Raw genomic sequence first — 22,251 nt, 5'->3', positions numbered from 1 at the left:
CGTGAAAGATAGCGTTTAATATGCTTATTCACCAGAAAGGAAGCAGAAGAAAAACACTTCTGCTGAATAAAATGCTCCTCGGAGCTCCACGACACTCGGCAAAACGGTGGAGACAACCAGCCACGACAACCAGTTCCCGCTCTTCTTTTGACCGAGTCAATTGTTACGTTTTCCGCATTCGAAAAACAGTTTTTTTTTCACTTTTTGGTGTAAAACATAAAAAAAAATTATCTGATTTTCTTCGTCGCGTACGCGTGGTCCGAAACGCTTGCCGCTTACCCTGAACTAGCGTGAAGAATAAGAAAGAGGAAATATTTCCATTCTGATGAACCGTGATTCAGTCCTATGCCATTCAGTTTTTTGCTAAATGTTTAAGAGGAAGACGGCAAGAGCACTCCAAGAGTTTGAGCGTCATTCCAGGGAATTACCCTTTGTGTTCCGAGGAGGGCAACACATTACGGCAGCGTCATTTATCGCATTTTCGTATGCGGCTGCGGTCGTTGCAATTGCAGGCCTGCATCAGTGTCTCCGTGATGCGTACTTGCTTTTCTGCCTAAGTGTAGTGAATCTACTGCACGAGGAAAGACGAGAATTTTCGAGCAAGAAAAAGAAAGAAGCAACGAAAAAGCTAATTACAGAACGAGTATTCACTCTTGCGAAAAGGAGTTGCCGTCACTGCCTTTGTTCCCAAGGCGACACTGAAAAGGAGCGCTAAATTTGTTTAGACTAATAAAGTATTCTTTAAAAACTCTACTTCCTTATTAATTTCGGCATAATGAGTTGATTATGAGAAGATAAAGTGAGGGCCAAGGTTCCATGCATTGAAATTCGTACCGGAACCCTAACGCCTGTGCGTCAGCGTGGGGTCTTGAATTTCAATGTATTTTCGCACATTTGGGTCACTGTGGCCGTACAGTGTCATACAATTACTACAGGGAACCTTGGCTCTAGTGTCTACGAGAGCTGCAAGAAGGGTGGTTCAGCCAGCATGGCAATGATGGGTGGTGCATGTATTTGCCTAAACTTCGTCCTTCCGGGTGTAAAATGGCATCGTGACTTTGTAAACTGACCAGTTTCGAGATGGTATTACGTTTTAAATAACGAAATAAATGTTATTACAATCGTCCGACGGCAGGAATTTTGAACGCAGGAGCTCTAGCGCAGAATCCCAATTTTGAAACCATCACGCCACGGCCTCTCGGAGAAGCTGAACCACTGCAATCAGCAGTGATTATGCGTGAACGTAGTCTTATTGCATACTGCATTTAAAGTATAGATGGCTTAGAAATTTGCGAAAATAAAAGCAGGTAAAGCAAAGCAAACAAAGCCACAAGAATGTCTGGAGTCACAAGCACGAAGATCAGGTAACTCTACGTACTAACAATCATTGCCTAATGGCTGAATGGGTCGCGGCGCCAGAGTTCCGTACAGTTATTATTGTAGGAGACTCTTTGATTGTGGCTCGGTAAAAGTTCTCGAAGCTTGCCACATTCACTCTGTGGCTCTTTCATGACACAACGCAGTCAATTTGTATGGATCAATAATCCAACAGAATGCCGTCAGAATCTGTTACGTCACGGGGAGATAGTGCGCGAACTTTAGGGCTGCGTCGCCACTCACCTTTTGTTTCTTGCTCTTTTCTGGCTTGACGAGCCTCGTCTTACGATACGAATGGTTTTTGATTGTTGTTGTTTATTGTGGAAATTGTGCTATTTTGTACACACTTCGTGACACTAGGATTTCGTTCCCGGGTGTACCGGTGAGTGAGTGAGTGAAGAAACTTTGTTGTGAACGCCTGCAGAACGGTTAGCCTTCCCCTGTTAGGGAGGCGTTACCGTGACGCGGCCATGACGTCTTCGCGGCGTGTGGCGCCTCTACTTCGGCCGCGGCCGCACTACTCCCTTCGGTCGACCGCGCCTGCCCCTCTTTTGGGGTGGCAGCCTCCCTCCCGTTTCGCTCGGTCGTTGCCTTTCGAGGGCCGCCGAGATCTGCTGGACGGCCTGGGTTTGGACATCTTGGTCATAGCACCTCGTTGCGGCGTCGAGCCGCGGCGGGATCGTTGTCATCGTTGCAGCTTCATGCGGATTCTTAGCACAGTCCCAAAGGATGTGAGCTGCAGTGGCTCTTTCCTTTCGGCACACACAACACAGATCACTTTCATAAACACTTGGACACACGTGCCTCATCAGCACAGGGGTGAATAACGACCCTGTTTGAAGTTGTCGATATAAAACCGCCTCCTTACGGGTCAAGCCCGGATGAGGTGGCGGCATAGTCCTTCGCTCTAGTCGGTACCATTTCACAATTTCATTGTAGGAAGTAATTTTGTCCTTGGTTTCTAAATTTTGACCGCATATTAACAAGAAAGCAAACAAACAATAACGGCAATCGGTGACTGACAGGAAGTTCTATGCGTGCCCACCACCAGGTAGAAGCCTGAAAGACCGGCGCGTTTTGATTACTGGTGATTGTTTTTATCATTATCGACTTAGTGTGTTGTTTCTGCGGGATACGTTATGTAGATTATTTAGGTCGTGCCTTTTACGTGACTGCTGGCGACCCTCTCTAAGTGATTAATCTCCCGCTGTGCCGTTCCTCGTAGCACGCGCGTGTTCTCTTGCTTCTGCGCCTCGCATGTTTGCTGAAAACGTAGCCCGCTGCTATTTGTCATGCGAAAAGGGGCGGTAGCACGTGCACGTAATGAAATTTGGTGCTTAAAGAAATAAAGGCAAAACTAGGCGCTTGTTTGAACCGACCGTGCGCTGTATGCCTCGATGTTTGCTCAGTTTTTCTGTTTTATAGCGTGGAAATAATTAAGGGTCAGCATACTGGACTACCTTCCATTGTGATTCGACGTGATTCTAATACAGCGGTTTCGTGAATAGCAGCCATACTGTCGAATTCAATAAACACCACCACCACCACCACCACCACCACCACCACCACCACCACCACCACCACCACCACCACCACCACCACCACCACCAACAACAACAACAACAACAACAACAACAACAACAACAACAACAACAACATAGTCGCGAAGTGATCATCTCATGTCAAGACACAACAAAGTGGTCACACACCCCTTGTCGTACTGGTGCTATTATTAAAGAGCTTTAGTTTGTCGGCAAACGCATTGTGTTTACAGAGTACGTAATTGTGGAGAACGACTGCAAGTTGGGCTAGTCGGGACATATTCATTATAGACGATGAGAAAGAGAACATGGACACGTCCTTGTGAACGTGAGTGTGGCTGTGTCGTTCTTTGCTTGTGTTTGCGATCTTTTGAGCACCGTTTATGATGATAATAATGGGAGCAGTGAACGCTAGTATCAACGCTGGTTACGACATATTGTGAGGTTTTGTTGAACCACGACGTGTTAGAAATAAGTTTGTTACGAGTGTGGCTGTGTCGTTCTTTGCTCGTGTTTACGATCTTTTGGGCACCGTTTACGATGATAATAATGGGAGCAGTGAACGCTAGTATCAACGCTGGTTACGACATCTTGTGAGGTTTTGTTGAACCACAACGTGTTAGAAATAAGTTTGTTACATGATTATTCTTTCTGACTGAAAAAAAAAAAAGGACAGACTGCGAGTTAACCATTGCGTCGCCGCCGTGTTTTAAAACAACAGTTAACTGGAATGCGCTTGGTCACTGTAATAATAACTCCATCTGTGGTTAAAATCTGTACCACAAGATGGCTCCACCCACGCGGCCACTCACGCAAACACCTCCGGTAACCAAGTATACGTAAACTGCAATATGTTCACGGTAAGGTCACCAGACGTCCGAGACACGCGCCGCTTTTACCGTCATGGTCTCAGTGTTTTACGAAGCACATGTGGGTCGGTGCTTTGTCTCGATATGGCTTTCTGGAACCAGAGTTATACCGAAATGCCTGCCACGTGGTGCCCTATCGGCGTTTCAGTTTCTGGGTTGTGGTGGTGCCTTCTTCAAAGAGACTCGAGAGGCATAGCGGCAAAGCAAAACAATGTCGGAAGTCAGGCAGCGTCACCTGTACCTGGAGCGCAATCGGAGATCTTTGTTCGATACGCATTCTGTCCGGTTGCTGCAACTTCACAAAGTGGCAGCATGCAAAATTTGTGAGAACGGGGTGGAGAGAGCATCCAATCGGCAATTGGTGAACTCCACCGAAGTTTACATCCCTCATTCGTCGTCTGCTTGCAGGCAGTATACTAGAAAACGAAATGTTTCTCGTCTTTCAATGAATAAAGTCTGTATCTAAAAATCTATTTTTGCTTCTCAAGCTTAAACACGTTTTCAAATAGTAATACGTGTGACTACTACAATTTATACCTATTAGCTTCTCTGCGTCGTACCTAGGTGGTGTCGCTCACAGCGAAGAAAAATAAAATAATAAAGAAACGACGGGAACAGTGGCGCATTTCTCAAGAGACAGTAACGTTCCAGTAGCTCGCTGGCAGCGATGATTGGGTCGAGTTCGCCGCACAACCAACAGACTATTTGTTTCGAGGAACGAAAGGGGTGCCGGAATTAACTTTCTCCCATTTCTTCAAACGCGTTTCGCACCTCCACTGCTCTCGTTCCTTCTCAAGCAACGCCAATACAACAATCGAAGTTCCCATCGCAAGCGGCATTTTCCCGAATTAAACAAGGGATTTGATACGAACGTGCCATTCCGCGGCCGAAGCAGCCCTTCGGATCCAATCCACCAGACGTACTCTGCGTAGCCGGTCTCTTAACGAGCGTATGATCGCTCCAAACTTCCCAACTCCTGCCGTGTTTGGCGCCTAGCAGACGACTTGCTTCGTTGCAAGATGAGTGACGGGAGAGTATCGTCATTTTGACGTCACCAAAAACGGGGCCGCTCTCCGTGGTTGGCGACGTCGGAGCGGAGTAGGCCAATCGCGCGCGGCGGTAACCTTACGAACGCGCCGAACAACGATCTCGAGATCGAACAGACATCGTTGGCCTCCTAAAACGTATGACCACTTGCGACTTGCACATTTTAGAGCGCAACTCTTAGGCGCCCGTTCCTGCGTTGAGCGTCGGCGTGCCTCGGCGTCGTACCTCGTAACCGAGCGAACGAGCACAGCGAAAGATGAAAGCGAACGCGGAGCGCAGCGGGGAGACGAAAGAAGAGAGCACGAGAAGGAAAGTGGAGGATGAGGGACCGGTAACGGCGTGCGCATGCGCATGCGCTCAGCTGTCGGCGGCCAAAGCATCCGCAGACTCGTGGGCGATGTCATCTGCGCTTCCGAAGGGGGGCAAGGTGGCGTGAGGTGAGGAGGGCTACGCTCGTCCGCGGCCTCTGCTGCTGAGGTCAATCCGCGGTACCAGCGTGTGTCGGGTGTCACTGTTCCTGCAAGGGGCGATGGTGAGCGGCTACGAGTAAGGCTCGATGTGACGAGCCCTTGGGTTTGTCGCCGCTGACACTGGTGGCACGATTTCCCTGCGACGAAGGGCCGCTCTCGTCGTCGGTGGAACGAAAGCCTGAGAAGAAAAGCGTAGTTCCGTGCAAGACGAACTGTGCGGCGAGGATAGCTACGATGTGGCACCAGAGTAGCGCACGTCGACTTTACGGAAACAAAGCGCTGCATTATCGGAGGTCTGTCTGCGGTGGCTGCTGTGAATCGCACCCACGCGTCAACCACGCGCTACCTCTCGTGATCTCTTGATTGCGAGGCAGTCGCCCCACACTTTGCAATGTGCCGTACGAGGCAGATTGTCTGCGCCATCTGCGCTACTCACAGCGTTCTCCTCCTGATATAAACCATGTACCTATGTAATCATAGTACAAAATATTGGCAAGCGAAATGAAAACACGTAAAGAGCTGCCCTTAAATTTCGCATTAGGGAGTATCGTAATCCTTGGTGAACTTTTTTTTCCATACGGATGGGCTTCTGAATGTATGGGCATAGAGAAGGCACAGCTTTAACTGGCGACACTGAAAACAGTGCTCATGTAAAAAGTAGATGTGCACATGACGTGCTAGGAGGAGTGCTTCCCGTATATTAGAAAAAATTAAAAAAAAACGTGGTAAATAGGATACAGTCAGCTGTGCAATATTCCCAGGCCGTTAGAAGTGCACTCTACTGCAAGAACGCGGCCCATGCTCCATATGAAATGAACAAAACTAGGAATAAATTTTCAATAGCGTTTCTATTTCCGACGACCCCCCACTCCTGCCGTCCCGCTTTGGCGTCCGAAGGATCTGGTCACATTAGTTTACGGACAAGGCTGAAACTCTCCATTCGCACGGCTTTTTACCCTGAGGCATGCGGAGCGAGGACCAAAGTGCGAATACAGGAAGCTGAGCCGGCGTAGCGATCGCTGCACGCCGAAAAGCAGACGGCCGCTCCGAACACAAACGCAACAAAAGCCACCGAGGGAGCGGATATTGAATGGGCTTCGGGCGCGGGCAGGGCGGAGGCACGACCGCGGTGTCGTGCCGGGTTGTTTGTCTTTCGTTGTCGCGCGTTCGCCGAAAAGGGTGGCGAATATTGGGCCCGACCTCGCAGGAAAACAAGAAAGGAGGAGAAAGAAAGAAAGAAAGAAAGAAAGAAATGAAGGAAGAAACGAAGAGAGACAATGTATGGCTCCACGCCTTACGCGTGGGTGCCGAGAGCCTACCTTCTCGCGTTGTTGTCGGAAACGCTCGTGGCCTTTCTGAGTTGCTCCCAGAATCCCGGCTACAGGCCCTTGAGAAAGGCAATCGGAAGCCTGAAAAAAAAGGAGAGATAGAGATAGAGATAGAGATAGCATTTTAAAGCTGGTAAATTGCTGAGCCGTCAAAATTAGATGCGAATGTAGACTAAAGGACAAAAACACACTACTTGCAGTAAAGTGCTTTTTTCTGCTTATATTAGCTTTTGTGGTGATTTGAGGACGTTTACGGAGTTCAGATGTGCCGTAAAAGTTTACTCATTCCTTACAATTCAGTTCAATCAATCAATCAATCAATCAATCAATCAATCAATCAATCAATCAATCAATCAATCAATCAATCAATCAATCAATCAATCAATCAATCAATTAATGGACCATGTGTATATTGCATGACCTGCTGTGCTAAAACCGCGATTGCAGCTTGACCCAGCGAAGGAGCCAATTATATGGTCTTCGGGATCAGTCAGACAAAGCACGTAGGTGCACGTAAGAGCAAGAGCACTGGGTCATTTCCAGGCCTTGGAAACTAAAACGAACTTGCGTTAATAACTTGAAATGACATCTTTTTCTAGTGCCAAAGTAAGATGCCAACTGAACGCCAACTGCTTCTTCTTAGGACGCGCTTAGCTGAGGAACGATTTTTCAGAACAAAGAAACTGTCCTTGGAAAACAATGTGCAATTATTCGGTGCCATCATGTAAGCGTGCAGGAAAGCAATCTAAGTATTATTTTCACATTGCTTGCAAAATTCGACAGGCGTTGTGCTCCTTCCGGTGGCAGCTGCAAGCCTCGCTTTCCCTTTCCAGTCAAACTTATAGACGCTTTCAAAACAAATATTAATAAATTCAACACTACCCACCAGTCTATTTCCGGGTGTAAGCTTATGAAAAGGAACAGTGCAATTCTAGTATATTTCCCTTCTTCTCTGTGTCCTTAATAATCTGAGAATAAAAACATGAAATATTACGCAAAATTAAGGCGCCCGTTCTGTAAATACGAACAGGAGAGGCGACCACTGCTTGGCACAAATATAGTTGTTAAGTGAAGAGAATTAAATATACTGCAGGCTGGCGGCCACTTGCAGTTATATTGCTCCAACAATGCGCGGGATGAAGCGGCATAGTACGAAATTTCCCACGTTATCACCTATCTGATTCATTTTTATAATAAAAGCTACAGTTAACGCTATTCATGCGTACAAAGACCACTTTCATGTTCGCCCATTTCCTGGCTTACAGATGATAGAAATGCACTTGTCGCTATGTCCCCCTCTTCACGCGACAACCACCTGACTCTTCCGGGATAGGAGGATCTAGTGTTTCATTCTATAAAATGAACGTCTCAAACCAGGCGTTGTCGTGAATAAAGTTTTTAGTTTAGAAGCAGTATTTTCCTCGATGTCTCCCGCCGGCTTCTGTTTGACGGAAACAACGTCTTCACCAGACGTGGCTCAAGTTGAGTTGAGTTGAGTTGAGTTGAGTTGAGTGGTTGTAGGCTACTGGTGGGATTAGCCTTGCAGTTGCTGCCGGCAACTGGTCCACCGTAGCGAGTTGACGTATGTACTTATACAGCCGTCTGTACTACCGCTAATAGACGCGCCCGGTCACCAGCTGTGTTCTCTACAAAGTTGCGCAATGAAACAACAAACGCTGCCCAAATACCGTCACTTCTACAGAAATATACTTCCTCTTTGTAGTCGGCAGGGGTGCACATTGAAATGAAAAATCAATTTCATTTATTTATTTTTTAAATCTTTCCGGGACTATGCGCAGGCTTCTGCTGTGCCGTGACCATCCGACGCCTGCTGGTGCCGCGATGGGTGCAGAACGGAACCGAGACGCCCGCGGTGCTGGACTGCGAGTACGTGTACAACGAGAACGACTTGAAGCTGGTGGTCAAGTGGTTCTTCAACGACGGACCCGAGCCCGTGTACCAGTGGATACCCGAGATGAGGCTCCGGGAGGCGTTCGGTGTGCTGCAGGGTCGCCTGGACGAAGCGTTCTCCGTGAACTCGCGCGACGTCTACTCCCAGTATCGCGCCATCCGCATCCTCAGGCCCACGTGGGAGCTCAGCGGGAAGTACACCTGCATGGTTACTTCGCTGGCCGGCCAGGACGTCCGCCATCAGGACATGACCATCTTTGGTGAGCGGCGTCCCTGTCATGCCCGCTACGGGGCCAAGCGTCGTCCCGCGGACGAGTTGCGTGGGTAGGCTAGATGTCCATCGCGGTTCACTAAATACCGTGAAATAGACAGATTGAACAAGGAAGGTGTTATTGCCTTTTACACTTTATTGGCAAGGGGTCCTTCTATTGCGAGCCGGATAAGGCGCGGCCTGCAACGATGGTCCGCAAATAGTATCTGAAACCGGCTTCTCTTGCATATTGAGCATCGTTCTTTGTTATTCTTCATTTGCTACAGAAATTATAAGCGCATGAACTGTAGTACCGTTAGGGAGGGCGCAAGCTCGGCCAAGTACCTCTAGGGAAGAGGAAGCTTGACAAACGTATGAAAAACAGGTTGTTCGTATAAGAAGTGCGTGACGCACATATGGGTGAGCTAGCCGCGATAAAAGGCCCAAATTTTCACTCGAGCCGTGAAGTAACTTGTTCTGCCTAAAAAGAACATTAAAAGCTAAAAAATGTTTAAATTTTGGGGTTGGATGGGAGTGGGGGACTCCGGATTAACTTTCACCGCCAGCGATTTTTTACTGCGCACCGATGCACGGCACACGAGAGCAGAGAAAGTTTGTACTGGCTTTCGGTAGGGCTCGTTTCCCGAAAGTAGCTGAAGCGACTTTCTGTAGTTGTTCAGTTCTGTGAAAATTTCTCTACAACGCCGTCAATCGTGACAATGTTGTTGAGATATTCGCTACGCATTGCACTCATCTGTTTATTCTTCTATTCACTGACCCGCGCCTCTTGACCGGCGTGCTTGTGGTAATGACGTAACACTGCATGGGCAAGCACATTTTCAATGTGCTTTTAACCTAGTGGCATTGGTAAAACTTGCTGAGCTTGGCCTAAGGTTGAGAATGACGCCGGGTGGTTTTTGTGTGTGCGTTTTGAGGCAGTGATTCCGCTAATTTAGCCGAGCTCACACAACACTCGCCCGATATACCCGCAATGTTAACAGTGCTGGAAAACGCGGTCTAGTTTAATGGCTCGCGGAGGGTGCCGCAATAGGGCTAAACATAAGTACTTCGCTATAATTCGTCCGGGTGTCTTCCGGAGTCTATATATACTCTGGCGAATCATTGCTTTCAGCTTCGCAGCTGGTGGGGCATGTCAAGAATAAATAAAAAACAAGTTGTTATAAAGTAAATCGTGATATCAGTACCGCGTTAGAATCAAAATTTTTAATTTTCGCATACATTACTCGTTTTAGGGATTGCGTACTGTTTCTTAAATTATATTTTAGTGGCGCGTCCTTGTGTGGAGTGGGGCTGCAGAGATCTGTTTATCACATATTTCGAAGCTACGTACAGCAGGTTAGTATAACAGTAATTATTAATTACTATATGGCCGAGACACACCATATTATTTATTTATTGCGTAAGGATACAGCAAGCAAAATATGTTCTTTTCTATCTGCACGGTCCCTTCGCCCTTGGCCTCTGTACCACAATCCGCAGTGCCCACCAAGTCGTTTTCCTTCAACTACAGCAGCTCGACTCCAGGCTCTGCTCATCAGTCCCGGTCGCACTCTGCGGAGAACGCCTTAAGACTGCTGTGCGTAGCACGGGGCACCTACCCGAGGCCGGAGCTGAGCCTGTTTCTGATCAAGGGAGCCAAGAGGAGGTCGGCCGACGAAGCGGGGTTTCGAACTTTCACGACAACCACAGTCGAGGAGGGGCTGTTCGACGTGGTCCTGCATGCCGACATGCCGGACACGCAGGTTTCTTCGCTGGCGGATCTCTTTGAGTGCATACTGGAAATTCCGCACAGCAACTACGCGCTGACACGCAGGATGAGCATCGCGCATGGTGAGAGCCTGCGTACAATCTTTACTACACTGTATTAAACCAATGTTCAAGCTATTAGAGTGGAGAGAGGTAGGAGAGGGAGGATCGGCGGGGAATATCGCAGCGAGCTACGGTTTGCAGATGGCATTGCCTTGTTCAGCAACATCAGGGACGAATTGCAACATATGAATGAGGACCTTCACTGAAAAAGTATAAGAGTGGGATTGACGATTAATATGCAGAAGACAAAGATATGATCAGTAGCCTGGCGAGGGAAGGAGAATTCAGGATCGCCCGTCAGCCTCGAGGGTCTGTACATAGGTGTTTTATCTATAGGACAATTACTTATAGGGGACTTTGATCGTGAGCAGGAAATTTATATAAGAATAAAAATGCCCTAAATTAAAAGGAAATTATGGTATTTTACGAGCCAAAACCACGATCTGATTAGGAGGCACGCCGTAATTGGGATCTCCGAAAATTCGGACCACTTGGGGTTCCTTAACGTGCACCTAAATCTAAGGACACGGATGCTTTGGAGTGCATACGGCAGTCATTACCGAATCCTGACTGGGAGCTTACAATTCTCGTTGAAAAGTGTACAATCATTGCATTCTACCGGTGCTGACATATGGGGTAGGAACTTGGAGGTTAACATAAAAGCTATAGAACAAGTTAAGGACCGCGCAAAGAGCGATGAAACGAAATATGTCAGGCGTAAAATTAAGGAAGAGGAGGAGAGCGCTGTGGATCAGAGAGCAAACGGGATCGCCGATATTGTAGTTCACGTTAAGAGAAAAAAATGGAGCTGGGCAGGCTATGTAATGCGTAGGGCAGGTAACCGGTAGACCATTAGGGTTAGAAAATGGGGGTCAAGGGAAGAGAATCGCCGTCGAGAGCGACAAAAAAACTAGAGGGGGGGGGGGGCGTAAGTGATATTAGGAAATTTGCAGGCGCAAGTTGGAATCAACTAGCGCAAGACATGGGTAATTCGAGACCACAGGGATATATATACCTTCGTCCTGCAGTGGACTTAAATATAGGCTGATGGTGATGATGACAATAAATAAACCAATACATTTCTTTGGCTTTTTCACTCACTTTGCAAGGACGCCAGCCGATTTCGCACAATGAAGTTAGCGACCCGCCATCCTGGCCCTCGGAATGTGGATGTCCAGCGAAGCTGTTGAAAACTACCACTACAACTGCTGAGCGGGTTGTGCAGTGCTCTAATGCTTGGAGTAATCCTATTAATGGTAATATTGAGTAATGGTAGTAATGGGACTAACGGTAATTCTGACAGCACACCACCGCTCGTAGTATCGCCGTTTATCGTTCCTCTTGCCGCTCCTCGTATTCAAGCTGCTCATCGGAAGTCCTAGCTATGCGTTGCCTGCTCATAGCAGCGCTGCAACAACAATGAAGTCAGATGCTAGGCTGGTTATTTTATATAGGAAAGGCTAGTGACGTCACTCCCCAAGTCGCAAGCTGTCGTCGCCGCGGCTGCTTGCGCAATACTAACCTTTACCGCGAAACGTATGCGGGGAGCGCTACGTGCTTCGCATTTTTATCATGAGCGCCTTGTCAGGAATTATGTGGTTCGGATACTTGTTTTCCGCCTGTTCCTTATTGGAACGAATGCTGTTCTGTATGTTGTATGCGTGATTCGAAAGAATCTAGGAACTTTCGCTTCACTTAGCTGAGTGCTTTTCACGTCTGCCGCGGGTCGGCCTAGTAGTACTGCACTACCTCCAGGATGTGCCCACACTTCTGTCCACAGACAATGGCACGAAAAATGCTGACCAACGAGAGGTTAACAGCTTAGCCGTAAAGAAATTGTTGATGATGTCTGCAAGACTACAGAACAGTGAGAAAATCAGAGGTCTCAGAGAGTATTTTTTTATTTCCATGTATTCTTTACACTGTCCTCATACGGGCTTGCGGGTGCTGATTAAAGGGACACTAAAGGCAAATACTAAGTCGATGTGGACTGTTTAAATAATATTCCAGAAATCTCGAAACGCTTGTTTCTTCCCAAGAAAAGACTTAGTTTACGAGAAAATTGCATTCGAAACGTCCGAACACCTTTTTCGAAATTCAAATCTCCCACCACCTAACCGGGGAAATGGTGACGTTCCGTGCGCCATCAGCATCCTTTATTGCCGCTGGTGAGTAAAACGGCGCCCGACAGACGGCGGTACCGAGCCAAGACACAGCGGTGGATCCGCCGCTGCGGCTGGTTTTTGGTCAAGTGGCGTAGACCGTGCGGGTATACCGCGACACCACATGGAAGCTGGATTATCTGCTACTTGCAGTTTGTGCGAGTTTCGCGAGCCGGCAAAACCAGCGCAGCACTATGCGACAACGAAACTGCTGAAACGCGAAAGCGTGGGCGACGCGGAGTCGTGCGAAAACGAAACCTTTCGACCACCCGCGCCTTTGTCAAGGGTAATTTCAATGACTTATTTTTCTAAAAAAATAGAAGTGGGCAATTAGAATTTTGTTTACAATACAATACAAGGATGTTGTTGGAACGAGTGCTTCAGTGCTAGTGACTGAATTAAACTGAGGAGTGCTTTCGTCATCGGGCAAGTACTCGAATGTTCCGGGGGTGTCTCTAATCATGTCCTGCACTTACCTCAATTTCTCAATTATTAAGGCTTTGTTCGGGATAATATTGACGCCTTAGAGATTTTAGAGCACTAATATATCACTATAGCTTGACTTAACATTTGCCTTTAGTGTCCCTTTAATGGAAGTGAATTTTTATGCTGGTTTACGCATTGGCTGAGTAATCTACGTTCAGGCTTTCTTAGGCTTCATTTAAAACATCTCAAATCTAAGTACACGGGTGATTTGGACTGCATACGGCAGGCATACCAAATCCTGACTGGCAGCTTACCACTCTCGTTGAAAATAAAAGTGTACTATCATTGCATTCTATCGGGGCTGACATGCCCTAACTGTGCCTTGTATTTTTTACACTGTCCCTATATGGGCTAGTGGGTGTTGATTAAAGGAAGTGAATTTTTATGCTGGTATGCGTACCAGCTGGGTAAACAACGTTCACACTTTCTTAGGATTTAATTGTAGCATTTACAGACCATCAAAACCACCTTAAATATTCCTTTTAAAGTTTGGCAACACTTTCGTGGACAGCTGGAAACAACAGATTCTGTCTTCAGTGCTGCTGGAAAACCATTAAAACCGAATCGGCGAAGTAATTATTTGTACAGGCTATATCCTGACAGAACATGAAATAATTATATTCCACTCATACAGCATGTGGGAGTGCATTATAATTATATAACAGCAATACAGCAATAGTAATAAATTGTACGTTATTCTTTCTAGGTGTAGCAATGTTGCGTTCTTTATTTTCCTGATTCAGAATAATACACATGGGCCCAATTATGCTTCGCAGAATTTATAAACAAGTAGAATAAAACGTGTATACATTCTTGGCTTTAAGATCAGGCCACGAATTCGACGTCGATAATAAAGTTCACTCTACCAAGAAAAGTGCTGTGAACTTCAGCCCACTGATATGGCCAGTTTAATATAGTTGTACCGTAGCAGGGCAAAATGCCGCATGATATACCCATTCCGTGGCGGCCAAGCGAATTTGCCGTCACCGAATCGTCGTCTGATTATCTCACCGGTCTCTCTTGTGCGTGGCGGACGCCTGAACGCCGGTTAATTGGGAAGACCTTTTACATAAGCGCAGTTTTGTGAATACGCACTCGGCTCTTCGGCGAGATTCAATGCTGAAGTAGTAGTTGAATATAATGCTTGCACATGTGAAACATTGCTCTGTGGTGTTCGGGATTTTTCTGTATCACTGCGGATTTCATAATTCTGTTTTAATTATGGAGGAGAAAGAAAAATGACAATGTTCGGCAAAACACTTTGCCATGGAGCAATATATTTGTACTAAATGTCAAAATAATTCTTTATATTTCTTTGTGAATAAATTCTAATCTCGTGAATGCTCTTGGAGGCTTGCCGACTGCTTGAGGCGCTGAAGAGGTTGCAGACTTTCCACTACTTTCTTCTTTGCTTGCGTATGCTGAGCCTGTGTGTGCTTAGAGCAATAATTGATACAATATTTTGTTGATTTCACTGAAAACAGCACATGTTTGTTGCCATGCCACAATTGTCTCACACTCCTTCTGTCATTTGCAGAACTCACGTGGGGAGCTTACGGTGAGTCGCCATTTTTATGCTTCTGTAGGGCTGTATAGGACTTCATCGCTTGCAAGCTTAGCGGGTAAACAACTTGGACATCCAGTTTTCGGCGAAAAACGTCCGTGTTAAGATGTCCCCACACAAGTGGCGTTCCTCGGGACTAAGCAATTGAGGAGTGTGATGCTATCGCTTTGTTTTTATTGACGTTAGAGAATCTGTTTGCTTCTTGAAATATTTGAAGGTGCACTCCCCATAACTTGAGAACAAAAGCAGCGCAGACATTGGTCCCTGTTCTAAGACAAGTTCTGCTGAGCTCACTGTGCCAGGAAGACGAGTGTACTAACGCCAGCCTATGGCCACCAGAATGCTTAGGAAGTATAAATAAATCGTACTCGCAAAGCGAAACCTTCAAAATTCACAGGATTTTAAACTTTCCAACCTTCTTTCTTGTGCGCCGCCTCTGCAGTGTTTATACGAAGAAAAAAAATAATAAACAGCCAATGACTGTAGTCAACCGTTCGATGGAAATCCGTTTGGCCAGGAAACATGTTGGACAGAAAAAAATGCAGTCAGTGACCACGTCAAAAATGCAAAAATGACGTTTGGGAACCCCTTCGGGTTCCGGCGTAGTTTTTCTGCGTGGTCGTGCTTGACAGCATGCGATGCCTGCTTAGCATTTCTGGTATACCAGAACACCCGCCATGGAGTCCCACTATTGAACAATCGTGGCTTTATGGAGTCTCAACAAGTTTCATGGAGCCGCTGTTGTGCTTAGCCATGTGGCAACAGTCCGTAGAGTGCCCTGGTAAGCAGATGTCTGGTTTGCCAGTGGCATTTAAAATTTTAATTTTGGAAGAAGCGATGAGTCGCGACCTTAGCTCGGTGGCTGCTTCCTACTTTTATGTCCTAAAGTGCGAGAAAGGTTAATAATAAGATGCAATTCATTAAAGCAAGTACAACCAGATAGTTGCTTTCTAGCGCCCGCAGAAGACTGCAGCTAGCAGCTATCACAATCTTAAGAATTACCCCCCTCCCTCTTCTTGAAATAGGTATACATTCACTGCGAGGAAAATCACATGAATTCACTTCGGTATCTGCTCGAGTGCGTTTTGCTAATTCTATGCTATGATACCGGAAATAAGAGACTATGTAAAAGATTATCTTATCCTTCGCTCTCCCCATAGTGCGTCACTTTTCCTTTCTCTCTGGTGAATGCTATCCGTACAGGTGACAGCGCACATTGCGCTGTCGACTTTCGTGATTTGTGCCGTGCGCGAGAGCTTGCCTTTGTGCTTGATTTTCGATGTTCACCGCCAATTGTTTCTATTTTGTCCACCATAACTGCGCCAAAACAACCCCGAGGCATCACATACCGCAGTCCCACATTACCTTGTTTGATTAATGTTTCATACTCTCGCAACAAACCTGGCACGCAGTCTCACACTGACCGAGTGGAACTCGCCAAACTTACGACTTACACGACTGCATCGACTAAACCCCTACCTGCAACTCCGGCCTCCACTCGGACTTCCTCGACGTGAAGCTACGTTTCTCTGTCGTCTTTGGTTAGGAGTTGCCTTCACAAAGGCATACTCTACATTAATTGGAGTGACTGACAGTGCAGCATGCGAGGTCTCTGGCACCGAAGAAAAGATCGACCACCTGCTGTGCCACTGTCCACGATACACCCCAGAGAGTAAAGAACTTGCCAAAGCTTTCCGAAAACTGGACAATCGGCCGCTTTCTATGCAGGTGCTGCTGAAACACCGCCCCCATCGCCCATCGCCCCATAAAGCGGTGAAGGCGCTTTTGTGCTTCTTAAGGACGACGGGCTTGTGCGACCATCTGTGACTATTAATGCAATTTCTGTAAGGCCACACATGTCAGCGAACTCACCGCAATTCCCTTCTTTCCTTCCTTCCTCTCTCTCCCTGTTATCTTTGTTTTCCCTCTTTCCCATTCCCCCGGTGTAGGGTAGCCAACCGGGTGTTATTCTGGTTAACCTCCCTGCCTTCTACTTATATCTTTCCCTCCTCCCCTCCCTTTCGCAACAATGAACGTTCGTGTGTAGCGCGAACTGAATCACTCTGAAAACCAAATCAGTTTGGTTGTGGTGAAAAATTTCTCTCACCCGGCTGCTGCTGGGAAGATGGCTATCGCTATCGCTATCCTGCTGGAGAGCATTGCGTGCCTGACACTTGCCGTAAAGGAACCTATGGACATTCTTAACGTATTTATGGTTGTAGTCTCTAGAATGGTGTGTGACAATGGGATTGCAATGTGTGCAGGTTCTTCTGGAGCGTCTTGCGTGCCCATACTGTCCCTATACTTCGTTGCCTTGACCTTAAGCATCTATATCGTTTCCACGCCACATAGAAACGGTGAGCGCTAACCTTGATCGATGTGCCTATTATGTGTCTACAGCCATTGTGTGTCTTCTCGTTTCTAATAACATAAAGTCTTCAGTTCTGCTGTAAACTAAAATTTGTTATATTTGTAACTAATTCTTTTGTTGTGTCTTACTGGGTAGCAAACTTGCATCCTGAGTGATGGCCTTTGCTAGGGCCGTAGCAGTAGCCGTAGGATGAAATGACTGGTAATATCAAATGTTTACTAAGCAGTTCCATAAGTAAAGATCGGTGCAGTAAATCATTGATTTCGGCTTTCCTATTGTTATCACAGAACGAAGGGCGGTGATTTTATTACTGCGTTATTACTGCCCATTAATTATAGAAGTATGAAGAAGTGCTGACATTTTTAAGGTTTCGTAGGGAGTATGGTGCACATTATAACACAGGGCATCAAATAAAGACATGGCTTGGTCAGCCTTAATCTTAACAAGGTCGCATGCGGGAGCATATTCGAGAGGAAAATACTAACTTCGTGTTGCGGTACAAAGGTGGCGCTGAAACTAGCAATGGTATATATGGTTCGGCCGTTAGCAAATGAGCACAGCCGTTCAGCTCGGCACCTGTATCATTCGACAACCTCGGCGACCCGGTACACTTTTCAAGTGGCGTAATTGACTGATTGCGCTTTGTTCCGTCATAGGATAAAAAGCGAAGAAGACGTACAACACGATGGAATGGAGTTTTATTAAGTCTACCACATCTTATGGTTTACCGCGTGCATGGTTTGTGGGCTGATGGACAACGTACTTCCGTTTTTTTTTACGTCTTGCCTTTTCCACATGGTGACGCGTATATCTTACTTTCTTTTCTTATTCTGTTGGTCCTTCGGTCGCGGCATCAGTCACCCAAAGTATAATCGTGCTCGTGGTCAATGCCGCATTCCTTCCTGTGCATTTTTTTGTTTCCGTATCCCCCCCCCCCCCCCGCCCCACCGAATAAAAATAATATGAAGTAAACTTATTGTTGCAGGGCAAGGAGGTGTTGTCAAGTGGTCAAATTACGATTTTGTTACATTTCTTTCTTTTGCGGCAGCTCAACGTCACCCTCACTCGGCGTACCTCTTCGGTGTATTTGCGCTATAGAAGCACAGCGTATAGGAACACGCAGCAGTCTTGCAAAATAAAACAAAATAATAAAGAAAGAAGAAGAATGCATACCATGCTGCAAGAACCAAAGATGCGTGTACATTCTTCAGTAAAAACATTAGATATGAAGATTTTACCGGCATAGTACTTCTTTTGTCTTTGACATTGGCAATCCTTTTCTCTCATTTATTCAGTGATAGCGGCATTTATGACTGATGTCGGCTGTTGGTTCTAGAGGAGTCGCTGCTTGTTGACTTTTATTATTATGTTAAATATATCGTAGGGATTATTTAAATTTTTTTCTTTAAATAATGCATGACACTTCAACGCTTTTCTTGGTTCTTTGTTGTTGGCCCTGTTAAGGCTTCAGTTCTCTACGACGTGCATTTTTAAAGCTTTTTTTGCCTTCCTCGAACAAACGAGTATTTAGAGACAGCCGTAGAAGTACAAGTTAACCCGAAAGTTCTTCTGAGCCAACGTCTCGAATGCGTGGAAAAATTAAAACTTCATATTTTTGAATATTTTACAGGTGGCAATGACGACAAGCATCACATCACCGAGGACTTCCAAAACAAAGAAGACGACACATAGTAAGCGTTGTTGCAACGTGCGACAGTCGGTAAATGCGTGTTTTTCGCGCATAGTGGAATCAAGGTTCGAGGACAAGGTGCCCGTTCGAGATGAACGAAATCACCGCCAACATGGCGTGAACGTACACAGGTACTCTGCAGCGCCAACGAGACACCACTGTGGGGATGTTTGACAGAGCGGTGCCAACGAGGTGTCAACGCTTCAAGTGACTGCGTGTGACCCTGGTAGCAGTCTTCACACTCGTCCAGTGTCGACTGCCCGCTTATCATTTTGTCTGTCGGATGAAGCAGACAAAGGCACATGGCAAGACGTGCTTCGACACTTTTCGAGAAAGTGTTTCCGTGTTCTACAAGTTCATGCGTAAACTTGTCGTAACCTGGCGCGGTTTTGCTAACGCTTAAATGACATCGGAGGAGCTCACACTGCGGAGGATGTATTGTGGGGCATTATTTACAGAAACTTAGGCATGATGTACCACACTCCTAAGAGTCATCGTCGAAGAGTTTCACTTGCGTCGTGATCCAACTACGGTGGACATTTGTGCTTGTTTCTGTCGAAATAAAAGTAAAGATTTGAAAGCTGCTTTCAAAACACATTCACTTTGCAAGAGAACCATAGTTTTAGGCTCGCTCAAATATTGCGATCTAGAGCGCTCTGTGAACTGTTGACAGAGGCCAACACAACCGGAACGAAGCCGTGTCCGATGATAGTTTAGACAAGTCATTTAAAGGTGAGTTTTATTAGCTGTATATAGCGAAGCTGTTAGCTTGTAGACAACGTTTCGACAAGGGGACGTGCCTCCTTCAGAGACAATGTTGCTTTCTTTGACAAGGTCCACGCATGATGATCGCTCTCCAATCGCGGATGAGGAGGTCTTGAAACTTCCCTCTTCTTGCGAACCACTTCAACAAAAGGTGAACTTGCACTTTACATATTATAGTGGCACGCCAATGAGTCGCGGTCCTTTTCGGTGGTCGCCTTGAAGCTTACGTAAGGAATTTAATTCTGAAGGCCCATAGGCTTGAGCCTGAAATAGCAAATGAAAAGCTTAGCTAAGTGACGACGTTTTGGAAGGTGTGTTTACAGCCGAAAAAATGTGGAAGCGATTGCTTCTCGCCTGTACGGTTTCGTGGATTTCCTGAATCTGCGCAAACTTCAGTGTGTTGCGCTGGTGTTAGTGGCGAAGTGCTTTCCTCGAAGAACTCGCTGCGGCTTGTCGGTGAACAGGACAAAATTTGAATAAAGAACAATACTAACAATCGTGTCTTGAAGCATAAGTGTTGCAGCGCTAACGCCCAGTGAGCCCATGCCCAGCGAGCAACACTAATGTTCCGAGGAGCTCACGCCAGAATGGGAATTGCTGGCGGCAGAACCCCGGTTTCTACAGCCCAGTAGCTATTTTGGCATTGGCGACTAAAGATGAACGTGCCAGATCGTGTCACCGGACAAAAAAAAAAAGAAAAAAAAGGGCAGGTGTGAGTTCGGGCGGACGATGAAACTGAACATTTCGGTTATATAAAGTAAACTGCTGACTGAGCGCGTAAAAATACTGTGGACGCAAATGATGATAACACGATGTGAAGAAAGGTCAGATTCAGCCAATATCTCCGAAGACTGGAAATAATTCATCTCGCATGCTTTCCAAACAGTTTGAGCCGTAAGACGGCTTAATCATTTATCGTCTGTAATTTTTTTTTCTAGCGCTGCGTGAAATAAAAAAATGAGAACGTTGTTTCCCTCGGATGAGCACATTTGTAGCGTCCGCATTATAACTATACACCGCCTGCCATGACCTCAAGCGCAACCTTGACGCTCTTTCGTATTACACCGCGCAATTCAGACTGACGCTCTTCTCATTATTTCCGCTTGCTACCCCTTCGGCTGTTTCCTATTGTATGCTTTTACCTTCGCTTGACGCTTAAAGTGTAGCAGTGACTCTGGAAGTTTGTCGTCAGCTTCTCAAAACTGCAAAGTTTGCCCTCACACACGCACTCCCCACTACTTCACGTATTTCCTCGAGTGGACTGTCAGTTTCGTTATTTTTTGAACCCGATATTGCTTTTGCTTCTGATTCCGACATTGTAAGCCTTGAAGGGACACAAAAAGAGAAGAAAACAAAGAAAGAAAGTAAAAGGAATGAAAACAAGATTGCAGTTGCTGCGCAATTCTACTCCTTCCTCATTTAATGCTGCTTTGCAGCCCGTTGAAACCTTCGAAGGGGTACAACATAATTTTTTGTTTCTTTATACACTTGAGCTGCTTTGGCATTAAGTCTAAAGCTGGCCGAGTAGCCAAGCATTGATGACAGATACGAGGACGGCAGCAGAAAGAGAGCAGACAACGGGGTCGGTGCGGCTTGAATGGTATCGCGAAAAGAGCTCTTTCAAATCCACTCACCGTGCACATAGAGAGACTTTATTCTCTGAAAAGAACTACGCGCAGAATCGGCTCAGACACCGCCTCACTCGCTGCTTGTTGCGAAGCGACGCCGTGTGTGTAGCCGTACTTTCATTCCCTCCCAGATCTTCGCGCTTGCTTCTACCTAATTTATTTGAAGTCGGCCCGGCTATTCGGAGCGACGGGCGTATCGCATGGTCGACTGCTAGAACTGGCTTTGCCTTCTAAGGAATGGAACACTCCACGGCGCGTTGATCCATTAAGCTGCTTTTTAGACGTCGCCTCACCTCGGCTCTGAGGACTATGACCTCACTGTGTGTCTTACGCGACGTCGCAAAGCAAATCTCCTCTCATTTTTTTTTCTCCAAACCTCTCGTATCTCCTTTAGGTTTTCCTCGCGCGCGGTGTCGCATTCGCGTGAGAGACACATGAGTTACTCAGCGGTGGTGAGATCCTCAGTCGGAACGTAAAAACAGGCTTGCTCTTTTCGACTGTAAAAGAAAAGAGAATGCATTTTAAAGCAAGCGACTTGTCCTTACGAAAGGTTTTATTGAGTGCTTCCTGCATTTGGAGCTCCTGGTGCGAAAATTTGATGATGGCACCACGAAATGTAGGTACAGAGGTGGGTATGAAAAGGAGCCATGATTTGCGCAATTTATTAAACTCTAAGCACGATTTCTTAGGATAGGATAGACGGTATCGCCAGACTGAGGTGAAACACGTTGACTTACGCAGGCAAAGCTCGCACAGGGGAAACAAAAAAAACATGCACGTCACTGCATTCTACCGTAAAGTATTATGCTCGATCAGTATACGGCCAACATTTCGTTAACAAGTGTTGCATGAAAGAGAAGCAATCTGTCGGTGCTCTTTATTAAGACCAGAAAATGCTCGACGAAAGGCGTTAAAGAAGTGTCATTATAAGTTGCGCTGGAGCACTAACGGGTTGAGTCAGG

At 46.4% G+C, this 22,251-nt stretch overlaps 1 protein-coding gene across 1 annotated transcript in view; it reads left to right on the top strand.

Annotated features, from left to right (window-relative positions):
• The window catches only part of LOC126530785 (uncharacterized), a 58,254-nt gene extending 37,615 nt beyond the window's left edge, over positions 1-20,639 (top strand). Inside the window, exons 2-6 of the mRNA XM_050178071.2 lie at positions 8,432-8,803; positions 10,294-10,644; positions 14,809-14,829; positions 17,100-17,192; positions 18,837-20,639. Coding sequence (XP_050034028.1) covers positions 8,432-8,803; positions 10,294-10,644; positions 14,809-14,829; positions 17,100-17,192; positions 18,837-18,898 — 899 coding nt within the window. The 3' untranslated portion in view covers positions 18,899-20,639. The remainder of the gene's footprint in view (positions 1-8,431; positions 8,804-10,293; positions 10,645-14,808; positions 14,830-17,099; positions 17,193-18,836) is intronic.
• Positions 20,640-22,251: the final 1,612 nt, after the last annotated feature.

Source organism: Dermacentor andersoni, chromosome 5, assembly GCF_023375885.2.
Source record: "Dermacentor andersoni chromosome 5, qqDerAnde1_hic_scaffold, whole genome shotgun sequence".
NCBI classification, from domain to species: Eukaryota; Metazoa; Arthropoda; class Arachnida; order Ixodida; family Ixodidae; genus Dermacentor; species Dermacentor andersoni.
Note: the sequence above shows the minus strand (reverse complement) of the source record. Positions and strands in the feature narration are given on the sequence as shown.